This window comes from Plectropomus leopardus, chromosome 18 (assembly GCF_026936395.1).
Source record: "Plectropomus leopardus strain MGB_pleo_1.0 chromosome 18, ASM2693639v1, whole genome shotgun sequence".
NCBI lineage: Eukaryota > Metazoa > Chordata > Actinopteri > Perciformes > Serranidae > Plectropomus > Plectropomus leopardus.
The window spans coordinates 1,010,949-1,034,627 of NC_142193.1; the positions used below are offsets into that span (position 1 = coordinate 1,010,949).

Sequence of the window (23,679 nt, forward strand, 5' to 3'; positions counted from 1 at the left end):
GGGTACGTTTTTAACACAAAACCATTAGTTTTGCTCCGCCTTGGCCGACAGAAGCTTATAATTAAAGGCAGAGAATGAGTTCTCAGTATCAGAAGGTTCCATCTGAAATCCACCCAATTTAAATAATAATACAATTTTGATCAGATATTTTATAGTATATCCAGGACACTTGTTATGAAACATTACCATGTCTCAGTTTTGGATGTTTAAACTTCAAAATCTTAAAACCACTCAGATAGAACTTTGTAATTTCAAGGTCATGAATATCAATAAAAACGTTCCTTTTGATAAGGGCCTGGGGGTGACTTTTTCAGCTGCAGTCAGTTCACTCTTCTTTGAGCAGAAACTACCTCAGTGTGACCTCACTTAATCTAAAACACCAAATAACTTGAACTCACTACTAAACACCAACATGAATCGAGGGTGCAACATCACCAAAAGGTGTTTAACAGAGGCTATGGGTGCTTTAGAGAGGATTTTCCCTTTGAAGATTAACTGTGATTGCTGTGTAAAGGGCTAAAATGGTAATGCCTCCTGAGCCAAGTGATTCAAATGCAGCTGGGAATTTTAAAGCCTTTGGAAATGGATAAAAAGCTCACAGTCCCAGTCAGACAAAAGTTTCTCTGCATCTTGATTCAGAGAATGTGTCCTGGTGTGATGATGGAAAAGCCCGGTGCTGTCAGATGAGGACAGTCCTGCCTGTATCATAATGATTTCAGTCAAAGACAGGTGTCAGGGCATCTAAACCAATGGTTACCAAGTGGTGAGTTGCTGTCCAAAAGTGGGTTGTGGGGCCATTCTGAATGGACAGAGTGTGACTATTGAAGTTTGCAAAAAACTTTATTTAAGTTTTAAACCAATGTGTCGTTTACATTTAGTGAAATCAAATTAAATGTATGGTCATTGTGGACTTTGAACAAATGACTAAGGAGAAATCTGGAACCCATGGCAGGAGCAGTTGGGAACCACTGATCTCCTTTTCCTTACCTTCCGTCCTCCTGTGTTAACCCTCAGAGGGGCCAGGTAGGGGTCAAAGATCATGTGACTGGTCTCGATGTCAATGGGTGACTGCCTCTTCCCTATGGCGCACAGGTTCCAGGCTGAGTGCACCAGACCCCAGAAGGATGGGACTGGTGGGTGGGAGGAGGGTGAGGACAAAGACAGACAGGGAGACAAAGAGAGGAGCAGTAATTAGTGTGTGTGTTCTGTAGTCCTCCATACGTTCCAACCATAAAAACAGAAAGAAAGAGAAAGAATTGAGCAGATGAGCTTCATTATGATGGGACAGGAGAAATAGGGGATTTAGGGAGGTTTTAAATTAGCATGTCTTCATTAAAATTTGACTAAAAACAGCACTTTCAGAACAGTCTCCAGGTTATTATCCACCCGTATTACTAAGGTAGAGACACTGACTTTATTAAAGTCTGTCTAAAAGTTCTCCTAATCATTTTTATTGCTTCTAATCTTCAACAGTGGTTCCCCACCTTTTTGTCTTGTGTATCTATTATATGATTTCCTTTTACAGACAGATTTGACTCAAAAGTGAATTATTTGTTCCACTGTAGCCAGTTTATTTTTACTGCCAATACACAAAAAATACTTTTTGCATAGAACTTGCTTCGAATTCTTTCAAACTAACTATTGCATATTAAAAGTGGTGCAGTGTGTATGTCTAAAGCTTTTATTGTGAAAGGTAAAATAGAAATATTGGATATCATTCATGAAACTTGACAAACAAATTTGTATGTAAACTATTCGCAGAAGGAAATTTATACAGGTATTCTGGCATTAATCACGATGTTAGTAGCTCCGATTTTTTCGTAGGTACTAACGAAATATACTGCTGCCTCTGCTCCCTGCAGTGCTTGTGTAAATAAGGAATAATCAGAAATATTGCTTGTCATTAATGAATTATTATTATTATTACATTTATTAAATTATTACATAATTAAAAATTTTAATTCATATCGTGCTCTCTTAAATTCAGTTTTGGGCCTGGGCCCAATTGAAAACCTGAATTTGTACTGTAAAAATACAACTCCTATGTGGTGCTCACTAGCTGATCATGGGGGGGAATGTATGCTAATTGCTGACTAGCAGGAGCATGAAATGATTTTGATCAAATATGACTTTAAAAAGAAATGTTCTTTTAATCAATAAACTTCCACATCTATATATTAGGCTCTAAATATCCTTCTGTGCCTGCTCTTTATGTTCCAGGATGCCGCTATCATGATGTCAACACAAGTACATTGTGGGATGACGCTGCATGTTGTTATGCTTAGGCTACAAAAACACATGGCAACCAACACTGGGATGTCACCAAAACTCACATACTGGCACAGATGGATTAGGATTGGGATTAGGGGAAGGAGGCACATGGTATGGAGTTGAAAAAAAAACCTATTATATCAAATGGGAAGAAACACTGGACTACTGTCCAGTGTTCGGGATTTGTTGGATCCATCCACTGCAATTTCCACCCATCCTATAAGTGCCCTCATGCTCCTTTTATTATGTCATTACCAGCAGTGTTTCAACCTGATGCAGTCCTGCCATATTTCATGCAGACAGAACAGGTTCTGTGAGACCATACTCTCAAGTACACAGCAGGTGTAATCTGCTGGCATATAATAACACAGTGCATGGTTCTGTCTGGCAACGTTCTCACCTGGCGTCATCCTGATGCATTTCAGGCAGATGACAAAGGTTGCTTTTGCATTGAAATCTTATGCCAAAACCACTGTCAAAGCAGTGATATTTTCCAAATTCAGAATGAGAACGGGCAGAAGATACAGTGAAGCTGGAGATCACTCAGGTTACAAGTAAGTAATTTTCTATTATGCATAATGTTATTGTTATAATCTCATAATCATGTAGTTGTAAGAATATATATTTTTTGTTAATCTAAAAATGAAAAAAATCCTTAAAATCCTTAAAAGAAATCCTTAAAAGTCCCTGCGTGTAGCTGATCCTTTACCGTAACATGATTACTGAGTTCCTCTGTCCAGCAGAGGTGGACCTGGAATAGGATTGGACGGTAATATCCTGCTGGAAGCTGACCAAAAGCCAGACAGACCTGACACTGCAAACCAGCATTTGTACATCAGCCCACACAAAGAGCTTTAAATGACATTTACTAAAGCCACCGACATTCTGACTTTATGCACAGAGACATTCTCCCTCTCACACACAGACACACACACACACACACACAGATGAGAGGGCTTATCACAAGCTAAACTGTCATAATGCTTGTCAGAGACTGGCTTAATGACAGCTCACTGTGTAAAACAGCTGTCATGTTTAAAAAGAAAAAAAAACCTCATTAGTGGTGGTCATGGGCTCAGCTCAGAGTCAGCTAAATGGGAAAAATACTTCAGTGTTCAATTATGAACATCAGTGTATTTCTATAGTTATTTTTAAGGCTCTTTTCCAGCTGCAAACTGTTTTCATTTTCACCACACCATTCATCTATCCCTCTGAGGCAGTATTCAGTGACAGATGCAGCCCTGACCTGCAGAGTGCAATCCTGACCCCTGCTCGGCACACAGCCACATGTCAACACAACTGTTAAATCATACAGCTGTGTGTATGTGTGTGTGTGTGTGTGTGTTTGTGTGTGTGTGTGTGTGTGTATGTGTGGGAGAAAAAAGTGTGTCACATTGTATGTAGGTGTGTAGAAAAATGAAGAGAATCTGAAGGTGTAAACATCCATCTATGTGTTATTTTCTAAGTGAAATAGGATATATTAGATGAGGCCAGCATGTGTTTGAGAGTGTGGCCTCATTTAGACAAGAACAGCCTTACTAAACACGGAAAAGTCTTTTCTTTGCGTTCATTTGATAATATTATGAGAATGATCGTTGTGTACATTGATACACCTTTGTAATGACACACCATAGAAGAACACCATGCACATGTGCGAAGTGCAGCCGTGACCTCACCATTCTCACAGGATCCATGCATTGGCAGTTTACACGGCAACAGAAGGGGTGGAGTTTTGAAATGATTACACTCTGGAATCTGGTTTCAAAAATTTTGGTTTTCAGGCCCCCAAAACGCAGCTGTCTTGTGAACAAAAGGCAAACCACGACGAAGGTTTAACATTTTATGCAAGAACCGCTGCTGTGTAAACAGCCTGTGTATTTAAAGGCCCTGCACTGTCTGCAATAACGGCGAGCGCTCTCACGCTCCCTGTGTGTAATTTTGGGGCTGCTGGGATTCGTAATTGTAGTACAAAAGAAAGTAGATCAAAGCATGAAGTGGAGTAGCCGGGATCAGAGAGCAGAGTGATCTGTACAGAGGTGATTCAAAACAACAGCAGCAAAGCTACATCAATTCAATATCTGCATAAAATGCCCAAATTGTCAGGGCTAGTTTCTGGACCCAAATGCAGCACACAGGCAGGACAGAGTCAGCAACAGGCAGGCAGGCAGGAATGGTATGCTGGAAAGTCTCTCATCACAAAGAACAATCTGGCACTGAGGGTGAGACACAGGGCAGGTTATATAGGCGGAGACAGGAAATGAGCAACAGGTGGAGGTGGTTACTGCTGATGAGGGTGCAGCCAGGCAGAGGGAGAGAGAGAGAGGGAAGCACTGCAGGTGGAAGAAATCAGGCTGATTAGGAGAGAGGTGTGTGAGGAGAGGCTGCAGAGGAGCAGACATGACAGAACCCCCCCCTCAAGGGACGGCCCCCGAGGTCCCAAAAGGAGAGAGAGGAAAAAAAAAACAAAAAAACAGACAACCCCAAAACAAACAAAACCACCACCAACAACAAAGAGCAGAAAAACCCAAACCGGGCGGGAGGAGGGGGAAAAGACAGGACGGAGGGATCAGGACCCCAGAGAGCCCGACCCGGCCGAGGCAGTTGCCGGGGTGGCAGAAGCGTCATTGACGGCCTCCCTCTGAGGAACGTCAGGCTGGGACGAATCCTCTGCAGGAAGGCGGCGACCCTGTGGCCGAGCAGCAGAACCAGCGGGCATGTCTGGGTGACGACGATGGAAGTCAGCGATGAGGTCCGGATCCAGGATGTGACGGGATGGGACCCGGGACCTTTCCTCAGGGCTGTATCCCTCCCAGTCGACAAGGTACTGGAGATCCCTCCCACGGCGTCGAGACCGGACCAGGCGTCGAACAGTGTACGCTGGGGAACTGTCGACTAGGTGAGGAGGAGGAGGAGGTGGCACCAGAGGGGACAGTGGGCTTTTGTGCACTGGCTTGAGCTTGGACACGTGGAAGGTGGGATGGATCCGCATGGTGCGGGGAAGCCAGAGATGGACTGCAGTCGGACTGATGATCCGTTGAATGGGGAATGGACCGACAAACCTGGGTGCCAGCTTTCGCGAATCGACTAGGAGGGGAAGATCTTGGGTCGACAGCCATAGTCTGTAGTCCGGAGCCGGGGATTGCCGACGGTTGGCAGCAGAGGCGTACTGCTGGACAGAGCATTGGAGGTCAGCACGAGCTCGAACCCAGGTTCGTCGGCAATGGCGGATGAAGGTCTGGACGGAGGGGCAGGCAGACTCTCTCTCCAAAGAAGGAAACAGGGGTGGCTGGTAACGGTAGGTACAGTGGAAGGGAGAGAGGCTGGTGGCAGAGCTGGGCAGAGTATTGTGGGCATACTCAATCCAGGGGAGCTGCTGAGACCAGGAGGAGGGATCCTGCGAGACCACACACCGAAGGGCCGTCTCCAGGCTCTGATTAGCCCTCTCCATCTGCCCGTTGGACTGGGGATGGTAGCCGGAGGACAGACTGGCCAAGGCCCGGAAAACATGGAGGAGCACAAGCTGGGCCGTTTCCTTGGCAGAGGGCAACTTGGGAAGCGGGATGAAGTGGACCATTTTACTGAATCTGTCTATGACAGTGAGGATGGTGGTGTGGCCGTGAGAGGGGGGCAGACCGGTGACAAAGTCCAGGACGATGTGGGACCAAGGACGGTGCGGAATAGGAAGGGGCTGGAGGAGACCTGCCGGGGCCTGGTGGGAACTCTTGTGTTGGTTGCAGATCTGACAGGCTTTGACAAAGTCATGAGTGTCTTCCTCCATGGACGCTCACCAGAACCGCCGGCGGATAATGTCCAGTGTGCGTTTGGTGCCAGGGTGACAGGCGAAGCGGGAGGCATGGGACCACTGGAGGACCTCCGACCGCAGGGTTTTAGGGACGTACAGACGGTTGGAGGGGCAGGAACTGGGGCCCGGCTGAGCCCCGGTGGCCGACTTCACCCTCTCCTCTATGTCCCAGGTGAGGGAGCCGACGACACATGGGGACGGAAGAATGGATGCAGGACCATCGGCGGGGTCTTCCTCCCTCTGGAATTGTTGGGACAGAGCGTCGGGCTTGATGTTGTGGGAGAATGGGTGGTAGGAGAGGGTGAAGTGGAAACGGGTGAAGAAGAGGGCCCAGCGGGCCTGACGGGAGTTGAGTCTCTTGGCAGAACTGATGTATTCTAGGTTTTTGTGGTCAGTCTACACCAGGAAGGGTTCCTTGGCTCCCTCCAGCCAGTGTCGCCACTCCTCCAAGGCCTCCTTCACCGCCACCAGTTCACGGTTCTGAATGTCGTAGTTGCACTCGGCAGGGGACAGGCGACGGGAGAAGAAGGCACAGGGATGGAGCTTTTGGTCCAACGTAGCCCGTTGAGAGAGGACGGCCCCAATCCCTGTGTCCGAGGCGTCCACCTCCACCACGAACTGCCGGTCTGGATCAGGGGTCTGGAACCGGAACGGGACCTTAGAGCTGGTCAGGGTGGTGAGGGGAGCAGCCACAGAACTGTAGTTCCTGATAAAGCGGCGGTAAAAGTTAGCAAAACCCAGGAACTGCTGCAACTGTTTACGGGTCTCAGGAACAGGCCAGGAGGCAACAGCAGAGACCTTGGATGGGTCCATTTGAAGGCTGCCCTCACCCACTATGAAACCCAGAAATGGCACCGAGGAGACATGGAACACACATTTCTCGACCTTGACAAAAAGTGAGTTTTCTAGGAGCCGTTGCAGGATGGACATGACCAATATGTTCTTCACGGGACTGGGAAAAAATAAGGATATTGTCCAGGTAAACGAACACAAACTTATTGAGCATGTCCCTCAAAACATCATTCACCAAAGCCTGGAAGACGGCTGGGGCATTGGTAAGGCCAAAGGGCATTACCAGGTACTCGTAATGTCCAGTTGGAGTGTTGAAAGCCATCTTCCATTCATCTCCCTCTTGGATACAGACCAGGTGGTAAGCATTGCGGAGGTCCAGTTTGGTAAAGATGGTGGCCCCCTGTAGGGGTTCAAAGGCGGACGACAACAGAGGCAGGGGGTATCTGTTTTTAACAGTAATGTCATTAAGCCCTCTGTAATCAATGCAGGGTCTGAGGGTCTTGTCCTTCTTCTCAACAAAAAAGAATCCAGCACCAGCAGGAGAAGAAGAAGGTCGGATGATCCCTGCAGCCAGCGAGTCTGTTATGTAGGCCTCCATGGCCTTTCTCTCAGGGGCGGACAGGGAATACAGATGGCCTCTGGGGGGAGAGGTCCCAGGCAACAAGTCAATGGTGCAGTCATAGGGTCTGTGAGGAGGCAGGGAGGAGGCCTTAGCCTTACTGAACACCAGACTGAAGTCCCAGTATTCGTGGGGAACTCCCGTCAGGTCAGGTGCAGGAACAGTGGATGGGAGATGCTGCGGGACAGCGGCGTGTCTGAGGCAGGTAAGGTGACAGGTCGACCCCCACTCGTGGATGGTTCCGGTCTGCCAATTGATGTGGGGGTTGTGACAACGGAGCCAAGGATGACCCAGAATCAGCTGCAGGTTGGTGTGTGCCAAGATGTGGAAACGGATGGTTTCGTGGTGGTTACCGGATAGCAGCATGGACACAGGTTGGGTGTGGTGGGTTATGGTGCCTAGGCGGTGGCCATCCAGAGCCCGGACAAGAACAGGTACAGGCAGGCGCTCCCGCCTGAGCCCCAGCTGACGAACCAGGTCCTCGCCGACAATGTTGGCCTCAGCTCCCGAATCCACGAGAGCCAATGGGAGCCACTCGGGAGAAGGAGTCGGGTCTGCAGCAACAGTCTAGGCGGGTGGGTCTGCTGCAGAGAACGGGGTGCCTCCAAACGCCTCTCCCGCCTGCGAGCCTGAACACAGAGATCAATCCGGGTGGCAAGTTCAATGATCCTGTCCAGGGTCGCAGGCACGTCGTGAGACACCATCTCGTCCTTTATGTAGTCAGCTAGCCCATGGATGAAGGTGTCAACCAGGGCAGCCGTATTCCAGTTGCTCAGGCTGGCTTTGGTACGGAAATCTATGGAGTAGTCTGCCACCCTCCGGTTTCCTTGTCTCATGGCGATCAGTCCCCGAGCAGATTCAGAATGAGACACCCCCTGGCCGAAGACCTTGCGCATCTCCTCGGAGAAGAGCAGAAAGGAGGCGCAGGCAGGTGAACGTCATTCCCACTTGGCAGTCCCCCACAACCGTGCTCGTCCGGTTAGGTGGTTTATGGTGAAGGCCACCCTCGCCTGTTCCGAGGCGAATGTGCGCGGCTGGAGGGAGAATAAAAGGGAGCAGTTCGCGAGGAACGGGCCACATGTCTCTGGATCCCCATCATAGCGTTCGGGGGTGCCCACCCGGGGCTCAGGAGCATCAGCAGGGAGAAGTGGAGCAGGAGCCGGAGGAATCACCGGTCTACCGATCTGGGTCGCCAATTGCTGGAGTTGGAGCGAGAGAGCATCAAGGGACCGCTCGTGTCTCTCAGCCGCCATCTTGGCTTCAGCAGTGGCAGCAGAAAGGAGCTCCTCGTGCTGCCCGAGGACTCCCTCCAACCTCGCCAGGTGATCGAGTGGAGACGGTGTGTGTGCTGGGTCCATGACTGGCCAGATTGTACTGTCAGGGCTAGTTTCTGGACCCAAATGCAGCACACAGGCAGGACAGAGTCGGAAACAGGCAGGCAGGCAGGAATGGTATGCTGGAAAGTCTCTCATCACAAAGAACAATCTGGCACTGAGGGTGAGACCCAGAGCAGGTTATATAGGCGGGGACAGGAAATGAGCAACAGGTGGAGGTGGTTACTGCTGACGAGGGTGCAGCTAGGCAGAGGGAGCGAGAGAGAGGGAAGCACTGCAGGTGGAAGAAATCAGGCTGATTAGGAGAGAGGTGTGTGAGGAGAGGCTGCAGAGGAGCAGACATGACACAAATGGCCAGTTTCGCCAGAGGACGCTGGAAGAAACTCCAATGGATCTCTCTAATGTCAAACAGCCTCTTTATACTGTGGCAAAGTGTGTTATTGTATACTTTGTACATTATCTGTGCTGTTTTTAATTAAACTAAATCATAAAATTTAAAGGCATATAATTTGATAAACAATGTGGTGATTGGTTCATTAAGGTCTGATCAATTTACAATTCTTATTGCTTTCATCTGCAACTTAAAAGTAGAATCAGTATTGGTTTTGTATGTGTTATACACATACCTCCAAACCCTTTGCCTAAATTGAGCAATAATTTATTAATGTCAAACCATTGGTTAATACATTCAATTCACTCTCCACAGTCTTCAGAAGCTGTTCTAAATGTTGACCAGAGTAGTAAAGAGTTGTATCGTCTGCAAATAAGCTTCACAAATATCATTTATGTACAATACAAATAACTTGGGACCTAACACAGACCCTTGGGGAACCCCACAAGTGACCCTAAATAGGTTTGGTTTTACATTATTGAGTTGTACATATTGATATCTGTTATCAAGGTAACTTTTCAGCCACGAGTATGCTAACCCTCTAATGCCACATCTTTCTAGTTTATGCATTAATATGTTATGGTCAATAGTATCAAAGGCTTTTTTCAGATCTATAAAACACCAACAGTAAGTTCCTTATTATCTATTGCAGAAGATATCTGTTCCACCAGTTCCATTTCTGCCATCGAGGTGGACCTGTTTGCTCTCAAGCCATTCTGACAGTCGCTCAATATATTGTTTTTCTCTAAAAATTGATCAAGTCTATGGACAAATAATTTTTCTAAGATTTTTGAGAGCAGAGGAAGCAGTGATATTGGTCTTTAGTTTGTACATAGATGTCTTTCTCCACTTTTATAGATAGGAATAACCTTTGCTGTTTTCATTTTTGAAGGAAATATACCAATTTGAAAGGAAAGGTTGCAGATGTATGTAAAAGGTTTCACTATGTAATCTATGATGTTTTTTGTTTTTTTTTTTATAAATAATATGTCAATATCAGAACAATCAGTGGACTTTTTATTCTTAAATGTATTAACAGTATTAAATGTTTCTTTCTTTCTTTATCATTTACTGCACTAATGAAGAGAGGAATTTTTATTTAATTCATTTTATTTAATTTTTATTAATAATATGTTTACGTATTTCATCTTTATTTCTTGGGTTTCATGTCTTTTGCTAGGTTAAAAGCATTGTGTACAAAATAATCAGTAAATTCGTTAGCTATATCTTTAATTCTATCAATAATAATATTTTATTATTTTATTATTATTTTATTTTCCCTAGGTCCACTTTGAGGGCAGCAATCGCACTTGGTGTTCTATGTCCTATCAGTTTAGATGTATTTGTCATGTGCTTTTTTTTGAAATTTTGAAAAACTGCAAAGACAGGAAGTTGATCTATTATGTCATTTATGAGTCTGCAAGTCCATCTACTATTTTGTCATCAATTTTATTAGAGAATATATTATCAGCATAGCTGTGTCTGTTGTTTTTCTACTTTGTTTTAGAATGAGAGGGAAAAGGCCGCTGCTGTTCATTTTATGTATAAAATCTACTGTTGTCCTCCTGTGTCCATTTGGGTTTAACAAGTCAATGTTGAAATCACCACATATTATTAGCACTTTGTCATTCATATTGCTAAACATGGCAGCTAATTTATTACTAAATGTATCAAGACATGATCCAGGTGTTCTGCTTACACAACTTATTATTATATTTTTATATTTTTCCATATGTATTTCAATTCTTAGACATTCTAGTATGTTATCTATAGTATTTGTCATACATTTAACCTCACTGCATCTCAAAGCTCTGTCCACATACAAGGCAACTCCACCCGCTTTTTTATTAATCCTGTTCATTGTAAATCATATCCTTCCAGTCCCAAATCATTCACTTTCTCTTTGTCAAGCCATGTCTCTGATATTGCAACTACGTTCTCAAGTCATCCTTTATTTTAGAATAGTTTTTAGAAAGGAAGTGGAAGTGTTTAATTGATAATGCATCTTCCATCCTAACATTCATATCGAATTGTTCATCTGTGTAGTACTCACAAGTATTGTTGTTGCTGTTGTTGTTGTAGAAGTGGTTTTCTGGGTCCAAATCACTTTCAAGGTCATATGCCCTGTGTTCTGTATAGGGGTGAAGGTTTTAAGTTCCAGTTTTCGATTTCTGGGCTGTGTAAATGCCCCTCTAGATAGTTATTTCCACTGTCCAGGAAATCCTCCTCTTCAGTCTGTGAATGTGAACAAATAGTCCTCATTATGGCTTGTCATTTATTTATTTTTGTCGAATTCATTGTCCATAGTGCTCCCACACAGTCCAAAACATTGTCCGCATATATTCTATTTTCCATATATTTCCAAAGGGAAAGGAAAGCATCATCGTCATTGACAGCATCGTCCATTATTCTCTCTTTATTTTTGTTTTTATTTATTTTTATCCATATTGCTCTAAGTCTTTGAATTCTTGTATTGTTATGACTTTTGCTTCCTCAAGTGAACCGTTCAGTCGTATCATCACTTTGCATTTTCTTGTCCACGTAGGTTTTATTTTGTTTTGTTTTCTCAGGACACAGGCCTGTCTGGCGATCTTGGCTCTCTTTTTTGTTAGATGTTCATTTAAATACACTCTAGTTCCCTTTAGTTTCTTCACCTGTTTCAATATCTCAAGCTTGGCCTTAGGGCTCACAAATCGAACAATGGTAAAAGGTCTTTTCTGGGAAGGATATGACAAGTTGCAATACTCTGGCTCTGGATACTCACATTCTTATACAGAAAAAAAGTTAATAATTTGTTGCTCCAGCATTTGTAGCTTCTCTGCTATGGCGTCCTCCTCGTCTTTACCGCCGCCTGCTGTAGTGCTGGCGTAGGTTCGGTTTTTCGTCTCCAGTCCGTTAATGATTATATCTTCCATTCCTGTGTATTGTTCAATGTCCTCAATTCTCTTTCCTAGCTTTCTGTTTTCTTATCTTTCTCTTTGAGTCTCTTTGGGTTTTTCAGTTGTTTGATTTCATCCATTAGGTCATGTAGCATACCTTGTTGTTTAGCCACTTGCTAAGTTCATCCAACGTGAAGCTGACTGAAGAGACATGAAGAGACTTCCTGATCTCCTCCAACTCCTCCTCAACTCCAGTGTTGGCTCTCTTTGGTAGCATTTTGAGATCAGTCTGCACTGTTTCTTTATTCTACTTCAGTTTTGTTTCCTCTTGCTCACTCACATGGTGAGTTTGTGTGTTTGTCCTGCAATGTGCGCAGGTTTTTTTAAACACGGTCAGACCTGCTAAATATAGGCTGTGGAATGCTTTCCCATTGCCAGCAGGGCAGAGCCGTGTACATGGCTCTGCTGCAGACATGTATTTAGTAGTTTCTATGTGACACATTCAACATCAGAGTCAGGCCAGAGAACAAGTAAACAGAAGACAGAAGCATGGAGGGATCTCTATGAAAACTTTACGTTGGTTTCTTCTCTTATTTATTCAGTCTCTCTTTCAAACTCCGTGCAGACTCATTTGGATCAATGTCTTATCTGCTACAGAGGAGACAGTGTTAGTGATGGTGCATCATTGCATTTCACTGGTTATGGAGATAGAATTAGCGTGTTGGTGTTGTGTCCTATCAATACCAATTGGAACCGGAGGCGATAAACACCTGTGATTACTGTAAAGTCATTTGACCCGTATGTGAATGCCAATCAGATGCATTCTCAGTGCATTAAAAAGCTAGATGTTAGTGGGTGTTAGCGTTAGAGGAGCTTTACATGTAGCTTTGCCTTCATCATGATACCCATGCAATACTCACCATATTTTACTTATAATATACCATGTGATTTTCTTGCAAAACCAATTTATGCATGCAATGTTTATTTTAGCCATTTTATACAAAGAGGTAAGTTCAAGGTGCTGTACAGAAAGATTGAAAACAGCAAAATGCAACGTACAATTTAATTCAAAAATAAAATAACACAAGAGAGATTGAGAGATATAACAGAAAAAGAAGAAGCAAAAGATAACAACAAAAATAATTTCAAGATTTAAAATTATATTAAAGCTGCAAGCAGTGATGAATGGGCCCTCGCACCGCCGAGCACGTCAGGGCTACTTGCTGGCCGCCGACTGATGCGGCTGTGTCTCTCTGGGAAAGGGCAACACCGCAGTGTGAAAAAGAAGCCAGCCTGTGTCATTGTGTCAGGTCTCCATGGAGCTGGATACTTGTTAAGTTTCTTTAGAAGGTGTTTGTGACTCTCTCTGACTCTCTCTCTCTCTCTCTCTCTCTCTCTCTCTCTCTCTCTGTGTGAGATGTAGAGTCAAGCTGCAGCCCCCAGAGGTGTGAAACGGGGAAGCAGTCAGCCTGTGTGATTGTGGGAGGGCTGTATTTGCTGTAATTTACTGCTTTTACAGTGCTCAGAGTAGGATAAACAATGGAATAGGAGCTCTGTCTGCTGGACAAACTATAGAATGCAACTATTTCAAAACCACCCTAGCATCATGTCCCACACTATATGGTCTGAGAGAGTTTTCCTATCAGCGCATATGGGAAAAAATATGACCCGACACTGATTTGCTCCATTTTTTCTGTAAAAGGCTTATGTCAGGTGATAATACAGGTATACTGAAAAATCAATCGGGCTCTAGCAGAAATTGCTAAAATAAGCCCAAAAATTATATAAAATTAAAACTGGTGGACTTCCTGTTAGGTTTAGGTTTTTTTTCTGTATGTTGTGGAGTTTTACACATTTCCCGAGCTTTGTAGCTCTGGGTTAAATGGCCTGCTGGGGCTACTTTGTTGAAATTTTCTAGGTGGAGCTCCAGAGCCATCTAGACACATCAAAGCAAAAAAAGCATATCAAATAACGTCTTAAGGATTTTTTTTAACCATTTTCAGATCAATTGAGTCAAGCTAGACTCAGGTGGTGCATTGAGTATCACATGTTGATTTGTTCAGGGCCACAACCTGTTCACACCTGCCACACATGTGGGGCAAATCAGTTATTGCAAACTGAAGTTACAGAAGCTTCCTGTTTGGTGGTGAATACTGCATTGCCACAGCAACGGCATTCATGAAAAACATATGATCTTCCCAGGAAGGCATCATGAAGGTCTTACAGCAGCTTTTGTGACCAAGTTTAAGTTGAATGTGGTCAACCTGTAAGGGGAGGCAACTAAAAATATAAATCATGTAAATTCCTGTTTCCAGTCGGTGGCGGTATGCCGATGAGTCAAGTGAGCCATGCAGATGTGTTCAACTCTGTACTCTTATCAAGCATGAGAAATTTGGGGAAGATTGGACAATGTCTGGCTGAGTTACAACAACTTCCTGTTTCATGGCAAAACATCAAAGTTGACAACCTAGCCACAACAACATGGTGTGATGAAAAAAAAATCAGAAATTGACCACCTGAGTAATTGTGTGAAACCCATACTTCCTATTGGCAGTAGGTCACATGGTGAGTATCATAGTCCAATGGCAAGTTAATGTATTAAGGGCTGCAGCATGATCACAACTGTGAAATTTGGGGCCAATCGGTTGATGCAAAGTGAAGTTACAACAACTTCTTGTTTGGCGGGCGAAGACCATGTTGCCATGGCAACGATGTTCATGAAAAACCTCTGACATCACAAGCAGGCATCGTCAAGGTCTCAACACTTGTCTTCCCAAGTTTGAGTAGTTACAACAACTTCCTTTCTGACAGCGACCACTGGGTCTCCATGGCAACAGCGTTCATGGAAAACCTATACTTAATCATTTGTAGATCAAACCATGTACATTTCATGTCACTCAAAGGATAGTTGTGTTACGAGGCTTACTTCCTGTTGCCAGCAGGTGGCGCAGGGAGTATCATAGGTAAATGACATGTTGATGTCTTAAGGGCTGCAGCCTGACCACAAGTGTGAAATCTGGGGCCAACTGATCTATGCAAAGTGAAGTTACAACAACTTCCTGTTTGGTGGCAACCACCGGGCCTCATGGTGATGGGGTTCATTGTAAACCTATACTTGAGAGGGAGGCATCATTAAGGTCTTAAAGCTTTTGTCACCAGATTTGAAGTCAATCGGATACAATCTGTAGGAGCAGTCCATCAAAGAAGAAAGCATGTAATTTCGATGACATTTCATGTTGTCAGTAGGGGGTGCTATAAGAAATGGTTACGGTTGTCATGTAAATGTGCTCAGGGCAAGACAGTCATCGAACATGTGAAGTTTGGTGAAGACTGGGCCATCTCCCTCAGAGTTATAAACTACTTCCTGGTTAATGGCAAGACATGAAAATGTGTGGCCCAGTAACGGCCACAAGGTGTGACAAAACTCATGTTATAACTTTTGATGTTCCAGGCCTTCTGAGAGGATGTTTTCATTTTGAAGTCAATCGGATGAAATCTGTAGGAGAAGATCTAAAAATTGCGACCCCTGAAAATGGCCAAAAATACACCAAAATTGCACATTCAATTCAAATGGCCCACTTCCTGTTGGGCTTAGGGTATGGGTCCAAGAGGCTTTTTTGTAGGTATTGGGCTGTTACACATGCCTCCCAAGTTTTGTAGCTCTAGATGAAATGTATCACAGGGGCTGCTTCACTGAAATCTGCAGGGGGTGCTACAGAGCCATTTTGGCACATCAGTGCAAAAAAAAATCATATCAGATATCACATTTTAGGACTTCTGATGTGTGTGCCACGTTTGGTGAGTTTGGGTGCATGCTTTACCCCTCAAAAAGTGCTTCCAGTTTCATGGCAAATAATGTGTAATTTCGGCAACAGCGTTTGATGAGTATTCTAATTGAATATGAGGTTAATTAAGTTAACCTGCTACAGGGGAAAAATCAAAGAGTAAAAAAAGTAACTTCCTGCTATGACTATGATTCAAAATTGCACCGCAGATGTCTTCAGGCATGGACTCTTATCAAATCTGTGAAATTTTGGAAAGATCTGACCATGTGCGGCGAAGTAACAACAGTGTATGATGTCATGTTAAAACATCGAAATTGTCCACCCAACTTTGGTAACACCTTTCAATGAAAACTCACAATATTTATTTTCAAGCATCATCAACAGCTTAATGATTTTTTGAGACCATTTTGAGATCAATCGAGTCAACCTGCTAGGAGCTGGACATCTTAGTGTAAAACTTTGCCTTCCCTGTGCCAATAGCTGGCGCTCTCGTTAACGCTTAAAATTGTCATATACATGTGTTCAGGTCAGTACTCCTATCAAACATGTGAAGTTTGGGGCAGATTGGACCATTCACAGCAGAGTTACATACCACTTCCTGTTTACTTCCTGGTTCATAGCAGAACATGCAAATTAGATGCCTCATAAGGGACGAAAACTCATGATTTGAACAGCTTTTGCTGTCAAAGGTCTTATGAAGGTAGTCATAACATTTGAAGTGCTGCAGGGGCTGCTTCGTTGAAAATCTGTAGGGGTTGCCACTAATACATTTCCTCCCACCCATGCACGAGACTGTTAAAATATCAAATTTTTCACCAGACCTGATAAGTCTGCAAAGCCCTAAATAAGGCAATACAGTTGAGAAAATAATAATAACAATTCCTTCAGCTTCAAGAATATATAATAATAATTCCAAGGATTTCAAGAGGGTCCTCACATCGTTTGGTTCTCGGGCCCTAATAATAATAATCCCTTTAGTTTCAAAAGGGTCCTTGCACCGTCCGGTGCTTGGGCCAAGGCAAGGGGGGGGGGCAAGGCATTGCATAATGGGCACTGCTTTTTGCACTGAAACTAAACACTGGTTATGGATGTAAATCTTGAGGTGTGGAATCACTCAGGATGCATTTAACTCCTTCGTGATAATGAATACTGTGAATGGTTGATTAGACCTGGGTGGTAGCAGCAGTCATACTGTGATCCTAATATTTGACAGTGTCCAAATTTAATTTCCAAAGGTTTAAATCTCAGACCACAGTTTGGTTTATTAACCAAAGATTTCACCTTGTATCTCCCTCAATTGTCAACTTTCTTCCATGTCATCTTAAATTGCACAGCAGGGACCTTTAGTGTTTATGTGTTGATATGTGTCTGGGCCTGGTTATTGTGTTTGTACAGAGAAAGGACCAAATCACAGACAGATTCACAGCCGCCAAACACAGACAGAGGAGACAGAAGACAGCCCAAATGCTTCTTAACATCTGTACAATTCAACCTTACCTGGGTCACGAAGTGAAGAGAAAAGTGAGGGACACAGAGACAAAGACAGAGACAGAGAGAGGAAGGAGGCAGAGGGATGGGGGATGGAGATAGTGGGAGGAAGCCCTTAGGACCCACCATCCTTTTTAATATTAATAAATCTGACTGGGTTCAAATGGTGGGGAGAAGAGAGAGAGAGAGAAGAGAGAGATAAAGAGTTAGGGAAGACAGCCTGAGGATCCATGACGGAGAACACTGAGTATTCAGGAGCCTTATGTGTGGAGTGATAAGACCAGGATTAATTCTATATTTTGGCATCCACAGCTGTAAGGAGACTAGAGCTGAGTATCGTTTAAAAAATTACAATACCTGTACCCTTAAAGTGATACCAATATCAATGAAGCACTTCTCTTCATACCCTTTATTTCTATGTCATCCAATACCCATCATGTGCAGCTCATTCTCACTCCAAACTTGTCAAATAGCACCGCTCTGTCAGTCAGTACTTGGTGTACAAGCGTGACGCCAAAAGCCACCGTCTGCGTCCAGCCAGAATGCTGGCTGGTTGGTGTCAGATCAGAACATGCTCGGACAGAACCAGTGGCGTTGTTCCATATACAATGCACACTGGCATCGGCACTTGACTGCCGTGTTGATATGTGTGGGTTTTTTTTCTCTACACCTTACTATATGCCTCATTTGCCTAAACCTAACCGTCTGTGACTTTGTTGCCTAATCCTCATCATCATGACAGTTTGCATTATTCCACCATGTGTTGACATCACAGTAACATCATCCTGGAGCGTAAATAGCTGATGCAGAAGGATACCTAAAATATCTTAGGTAGGTCACTGACAGAGTGGCACCATGTAACGAGTTGGGATGAAAAGGTATTGTCATGTGAATGGAAGCAGTAAGTAAAGTAAGTAAGTAAAATGCTGCCACTCCTCTGCATCCAAAACATTTTTAAACGCATACATTTTGAAAGTGTTCAAATCATTTAAATATTTATTAAATAACTGTACTAACAACTCTCAAATTCACCAGACCAAAGACTGTGGGGGAGCAGCTGCTGTGGTCCTGGGCCAATCACACTTCGCATTAAATCAAAGAATGCTTGTGGTGATTGGCTGTGAGCATAAACATAATAATCAGAGGTGTAAAACTATTTTAGTTGATGGGAAACATACAGTCCAGATTCATCTGAGTTGGGCCAGACCTCTAAAACCATTGACAGAATAACTTTGTTAAAAAAGTTAAGTTCAAAACTTAGTTCAGAAATACGCTGCCCTCATCATTATCAGAACTCCCTCAATAAAGCACATCACCCCTGTCCTACAGCAGCTTTATTGGCTCCCTGTAAAGCACTGCATCTTTTATAAGATTCTCCTCCACACCTTCAAGGCTCTCCATAACCTCGCTCCTCCTTACCCTTCTGCCCTCCTTCATTTCTACACACCTTCCTGTACTCTTGTTCCCCCTCCGTGCTCCTCACTACACCTCCTGCCCGTTTATCCTCTGTGGGGTCCAGAGCTTTCAGCCATTCAGCCCCTCGTCTTTGGAATTCTCTCCCACAAACCAACCGTGACATCGACTCTCTCTTGTTCAGTCTGTGTAACCACTGTTGTTGAATTTTTATGTGTTTTTAGGTTTTTTACTGTATAGTGTCTGGTGACATATGTCTGATATTATGCTGTTTTACTGTTATTGTTTCTGTAAGGTGACCCTGGGTGTCCTGAAAGGCGCCTATAAATAAAATGTATTATTATTTATGTTCATCATCCAGTACTTCCACAATGCTTGCTAGTTGTGTCTAAACAGATCTTTCCTACCAAAATTAGTGCGTGCGTGCATGTGGGTTTTTCAAACACAGGTAAACCTGCCAAAAATAGGCAATAGACTGCACTTTCACTGCCTGTGAACACACTAATGCTGCACATGAGTCTGCCTTTCTCTCGTCAACTTTTGTGTGTGTGTGTGTGTGTGTGTGTGTGTGTGTGTGTTGTTTTGTTTTTGTGTCTGTGTAATGTCACCGTCAGGTTGGAGAACAGGTAAACAGTAGACAGCAGCAGGAACAGAGGTTGTTGTAAACTTTTCAGTGGTTTCTTCTCTTTCTGTATCTCTTATTCAGTCTCTCTTTCAAACTCAGTCTAAACTCAGTATTTTAGTGCTGCTTAGGAGGAAATGGATGGCAATTAGCAACTGCTTGTCATCGTATCTTGCTGATTAAGGAGCCGAAATTACCGCATTCACCAGGGTGTTGTGTTGCCATCAATGCTGATGGGAGCCGGTGGAGATAAAAAAATCTGTGTCTACTGCAGAATCATTTGACCTGGGTGTGAATGCCGATCATACGCATTCTCATTGCATTAAAAAGCCAGATGTTAGCAGGTTTTTTTGTGCAGTGGGAATATGTCTAGAGAGGGAGAGAGAGGGGTGGCCATACACTGACATACACAGTTAGGCACACGGCAATGCACACACACACTTGAAGAATGCAGACAAACAGCCAGAGACACAAACAAGCAGGGATAGAGAGACAGGGACAGAGCTCTCCATGTGATTAGAAAGGAGCAGAAACGCTGAATTGCTGCTGACCGGCGCAGAGAAATGTGATCTTGGTGTGAATGACCAGGCGACTGCTGATGGGCAGCTGAACAATTATCATATTGATTGATTGATTAACAATATTCTGCACAGTGTTCAGCATCTTTAAATATGACCACAATAAGTATGTATTGTTCTTTGAGAGACCTATATTCTGCTCAGGGTGGAAAAGTACGGTGACCCTGAAGGCCAATAGTAATAAATATTTCAAAAGTGCAAAATATATTTCACAAAACACAAAAACATTTCACAAAATACAAATACATTTCACAGAACACAAATACATTTCACAAAACACAAATAAATTTCACAGAACAAAAACAAATTTCACAGAGCACAAATACATTTCACAAAACACAAAAACATTTCACAGATCACAAAATACATTTCACGAAACCGGAAAGGGTAGGACCATGGTACTTTTTTGTGATTGTCCAAATCCAAGTCTGTCCAGCATCAGTGATTTATCATTTCCTGTTAACATTGGATACCTCAATAGCAGAGCCAGCGCAAAAATTTCAAGTGTTTAAGAGGATGGAAGAGGAGCTTGGAGCGCAATACTTCAACAAGGGACATACATATAGTGTGATTCTTGAAATGCTCTCCTTGTATCATGAAATACACATATCAACTGGAACCCTTAAATCACGCTTAAAAGACCTCGCACTACAGAGAAGGGGCAGATATTCTTCATTGAATTTTGTTAGGAGGGAAATATCATCAGAGCTGCTGGGACCTGGACAACTGTTTGGATACCAAGCAATGTGGATAACTCTTAAGCAGAAACATGGTCTGCATGTCAAAAGGGAGACCGTCATGAGAATGCTCCGGCAGCTGAATCCACGCGGGACCCTGTTGCTAGCACGTCGCAGGTTTATCCGTCGCACTTACCATTCAATGGGTCCGAAATACCTGTGGCATGTAGACGGGTATGACAAAAAACCTTTCAGATTTTCTGTATCTGGTTGTATAGACAGTTTCTCCCGCAGAATAATATGTCTCAAATGTGGGCCAACCAACAACAACCCCGTAGTGATAAAAAAATAACTTTATTGACTGCATCAGAAGTGTTGGTGTGGTTCCCATGAGACTCTGCACAGACTGTGGGATCGAGAACTGGGTTATGGCAGCTGAACAGTACACTCTTCGCCATCATCTTAGCGATTACCATGCTGGTGCCAGGAGCCATTTGTTTGTGTCCTCAACAAATAATCAACGTATCGAGTCTTGGTGGTCACTATTCAGAAAACAGAGTTTTGTTTTTTTCCAAATGCTTTCCTTAAAATATAAGTCAGCTATCCCTTATTATAATGACATCAATTTTGTGCATAACCAATGAGCTGCTGTCTTAAGTTTACTGGATGCAGATTTCACTAATTAAATTTTACTTTAACAATGCACCAAAAAATGCATATTTTTAAAGAGAGGTAAACAAGAAACCTGAGGGTCTAAACAATGTTGTACTTATAATTGGCATACCAAACGTAAATGCGTTATCTTACGCATTTTAGTTTCACGTTTTAAGTATTTTGTGTTGAAGCCACAAACATAATTTTTTCCCTGGGGGATCAACAGAAATCCTGACACTTATATAGGAAATGTAAATACTTAAGCAAAGTGTTAGTAGCTTACATACATGTGTGTTGCACTATCAACTCAAGCTCCTCTTCCATCCTGGTAAACACTTGAAATTTCGCGGAGGCTCTGCTATTGCGGTATCCAGTGTAAACAGGAAATGATAAATGACTGATGCCAGACAGGCTTGGGTTGAGTCAGTCATAAACAAGTACCATGGTCCTACCCCTTTTGGTTTTGTGAAATGTATTTTGTGATCTGTGAAATGATTTATGTTCTGTGAAATTTATTTTTGTTCTGTGAAATTTAATTTTGTTCTGTGAAATGTATTTGTGTTCTGTTAAATGTATTTGTGTTTTGTGAAATGTTTTTTTGTTTTGTGAAATATATTGTGGGCTTTTGAAATATTTATTACTATTGGCCTTCAGGGCCACCTTAGAAAAGCCTCAGACACAGCATTGCAGCTGAAACAGGCCACTGACTGTTTAACTTACTCCTATAATTTTCCAGATCTTTGCCTTCAGAAGTCAACACATCTTAGATTTATTAAGTCATCCAGTGGGCTGGACTGGACCCTCTGGTGGGCCTGTTCTGAACCGTGGGCTGCATGTTTGGCACCAATGATATAAATAGCCATTTGTTTCTAGATCTGGGTACAAAAAGTATTGCATAAAAGTATCTTTTGACTGGAGACGTTTCAGTTCTACTTAGACTGGGTTTTAAGTTAGTATAAGAGTTATCAAGTCAATCTAGTCAAGTCAAGTCAATTTTATTTATAAAGCCAATTATCACAAAACACGGTTTGCCTCAGAGGGCTTTACAATGTACGACATCCTTCTGCCCTTAGACCCTCACATCACCTAAGGAAAAACTCCCAAAAAAGAACCCCTGTAACGGACAAAAAAAAGTAAGAAACCTCAGGAAGAGAGGCAGAGGATGATGAGGGATCCCTCTTCCAGGACGAACAGACATGCAATAGATGTAAATAACAAATGAAATACAATCATGGCAAAAAGGAAAGAGAAAGCAAGAAGGGAAGAAAGAGGGAGAGATGCACAGCGATAATGGAAATAGACGAATGTCATATTAAAATAACGCTAGGTGTAAAATTACTAAATGCACTCTATGATAATATTGTGGGTGTTGATAAGAGTCTCGTGCGTATATATGTATAGTGGAGGTGTGGCTCATAATGATGGCAGTGGAGGGTTAAGTCAAGCACAATCACGGCATCGGCGCAACCAGGACTAAGACCACGAACAGGGTGAGCCGGGGGTACAGTATCAGTGCAGCCACAGCATGAGCACGACCAAAGGCAGGGTCACAGCACCAGCACAGATATCACCACAATCAAGCGCAGCCAATGTTGTAGCCAGGATCCAGGAAAACTAGGAAACAAGGGAGCAGGAATGCTCTGGAGAGGCAACAGAGTTAGCATAGTGCAGTTCAACAGATCCAGGCTCCGTTTTCGAAAGCTCCAGGTAGTCACAGTGCCACATGGCTATCATAGATACAAGGCTAAGCTAACCTACAATATAGCTGTCACAGATACGAGGCTAAGCTTAAGCAGTAAGAGTAATGCAGTAAACTGACACGAGCATTTTCAGATGAAGTGAGTAAGTATTTTTTATTCTTTATTTTTATTTATTATATGAATGTTTTAATTCTCATGTTATGTACTGTAAAATTCTGCTGCCTTTGGGCCAGGTCGCTTTTGAAAAAGAGATTTTATATCTCAGTAAGCTTTACCTGGTTAAATAAAGGTTAAATAAAAAATAAAAATCATAGAAAGTCCCCCAGCAGATTAAACCTATATCAAGCCTAACTAGGGGCTGGTCCAGGCAACCTGAGCCAGCCCTAATTATAAGCTATATCAAAGAGGAAGGTCTTAAGTAGGGCCGGGACTTTAACGCGTTAATCACGATTAATTAATTACACAAAAATTAATGCGTTAAAAAAATTAACGCATTTTAATCACACCAATTTTTGCACCGCGGAACCTTTCTCACTTGATGAGTTTCCGGGGGACCGATTATACTAGCGCACCACCTACCGTTCATGACGAAGAAGCAGATGAGACCGCTTTGGTTGGCCCCATGGATGGGAAATTTTGTTTTAAAAAGCGGGCGGATGGTAGCGTAGACATAT

General features: G+C 43.3%; 1 protein-coding gene across 1 annotated transcript in view; it reads right to left on the reverse strand.

Moving 5' to 3' along the window:
• LOC121956787 (carbonic anhydrase-related protein 10-like) overlaps positions 1 to 23,679 on the reverse strand; it is a 240,440-nt gene that overhangs the window by 137,324 nt on the left and 79,437 nt on the right. Inside the window, exon 3 of the mRNA XM_042505171.2 lies at positions 988 to 1,130. Within this exon, the coding sequence (XP_042361105.1) occupies positions 988 to 1,130 (143 nt within the window). The remainder of the gene's footprint in view (positions 1 to 987; positions 1,131 to 23,679) is intronic.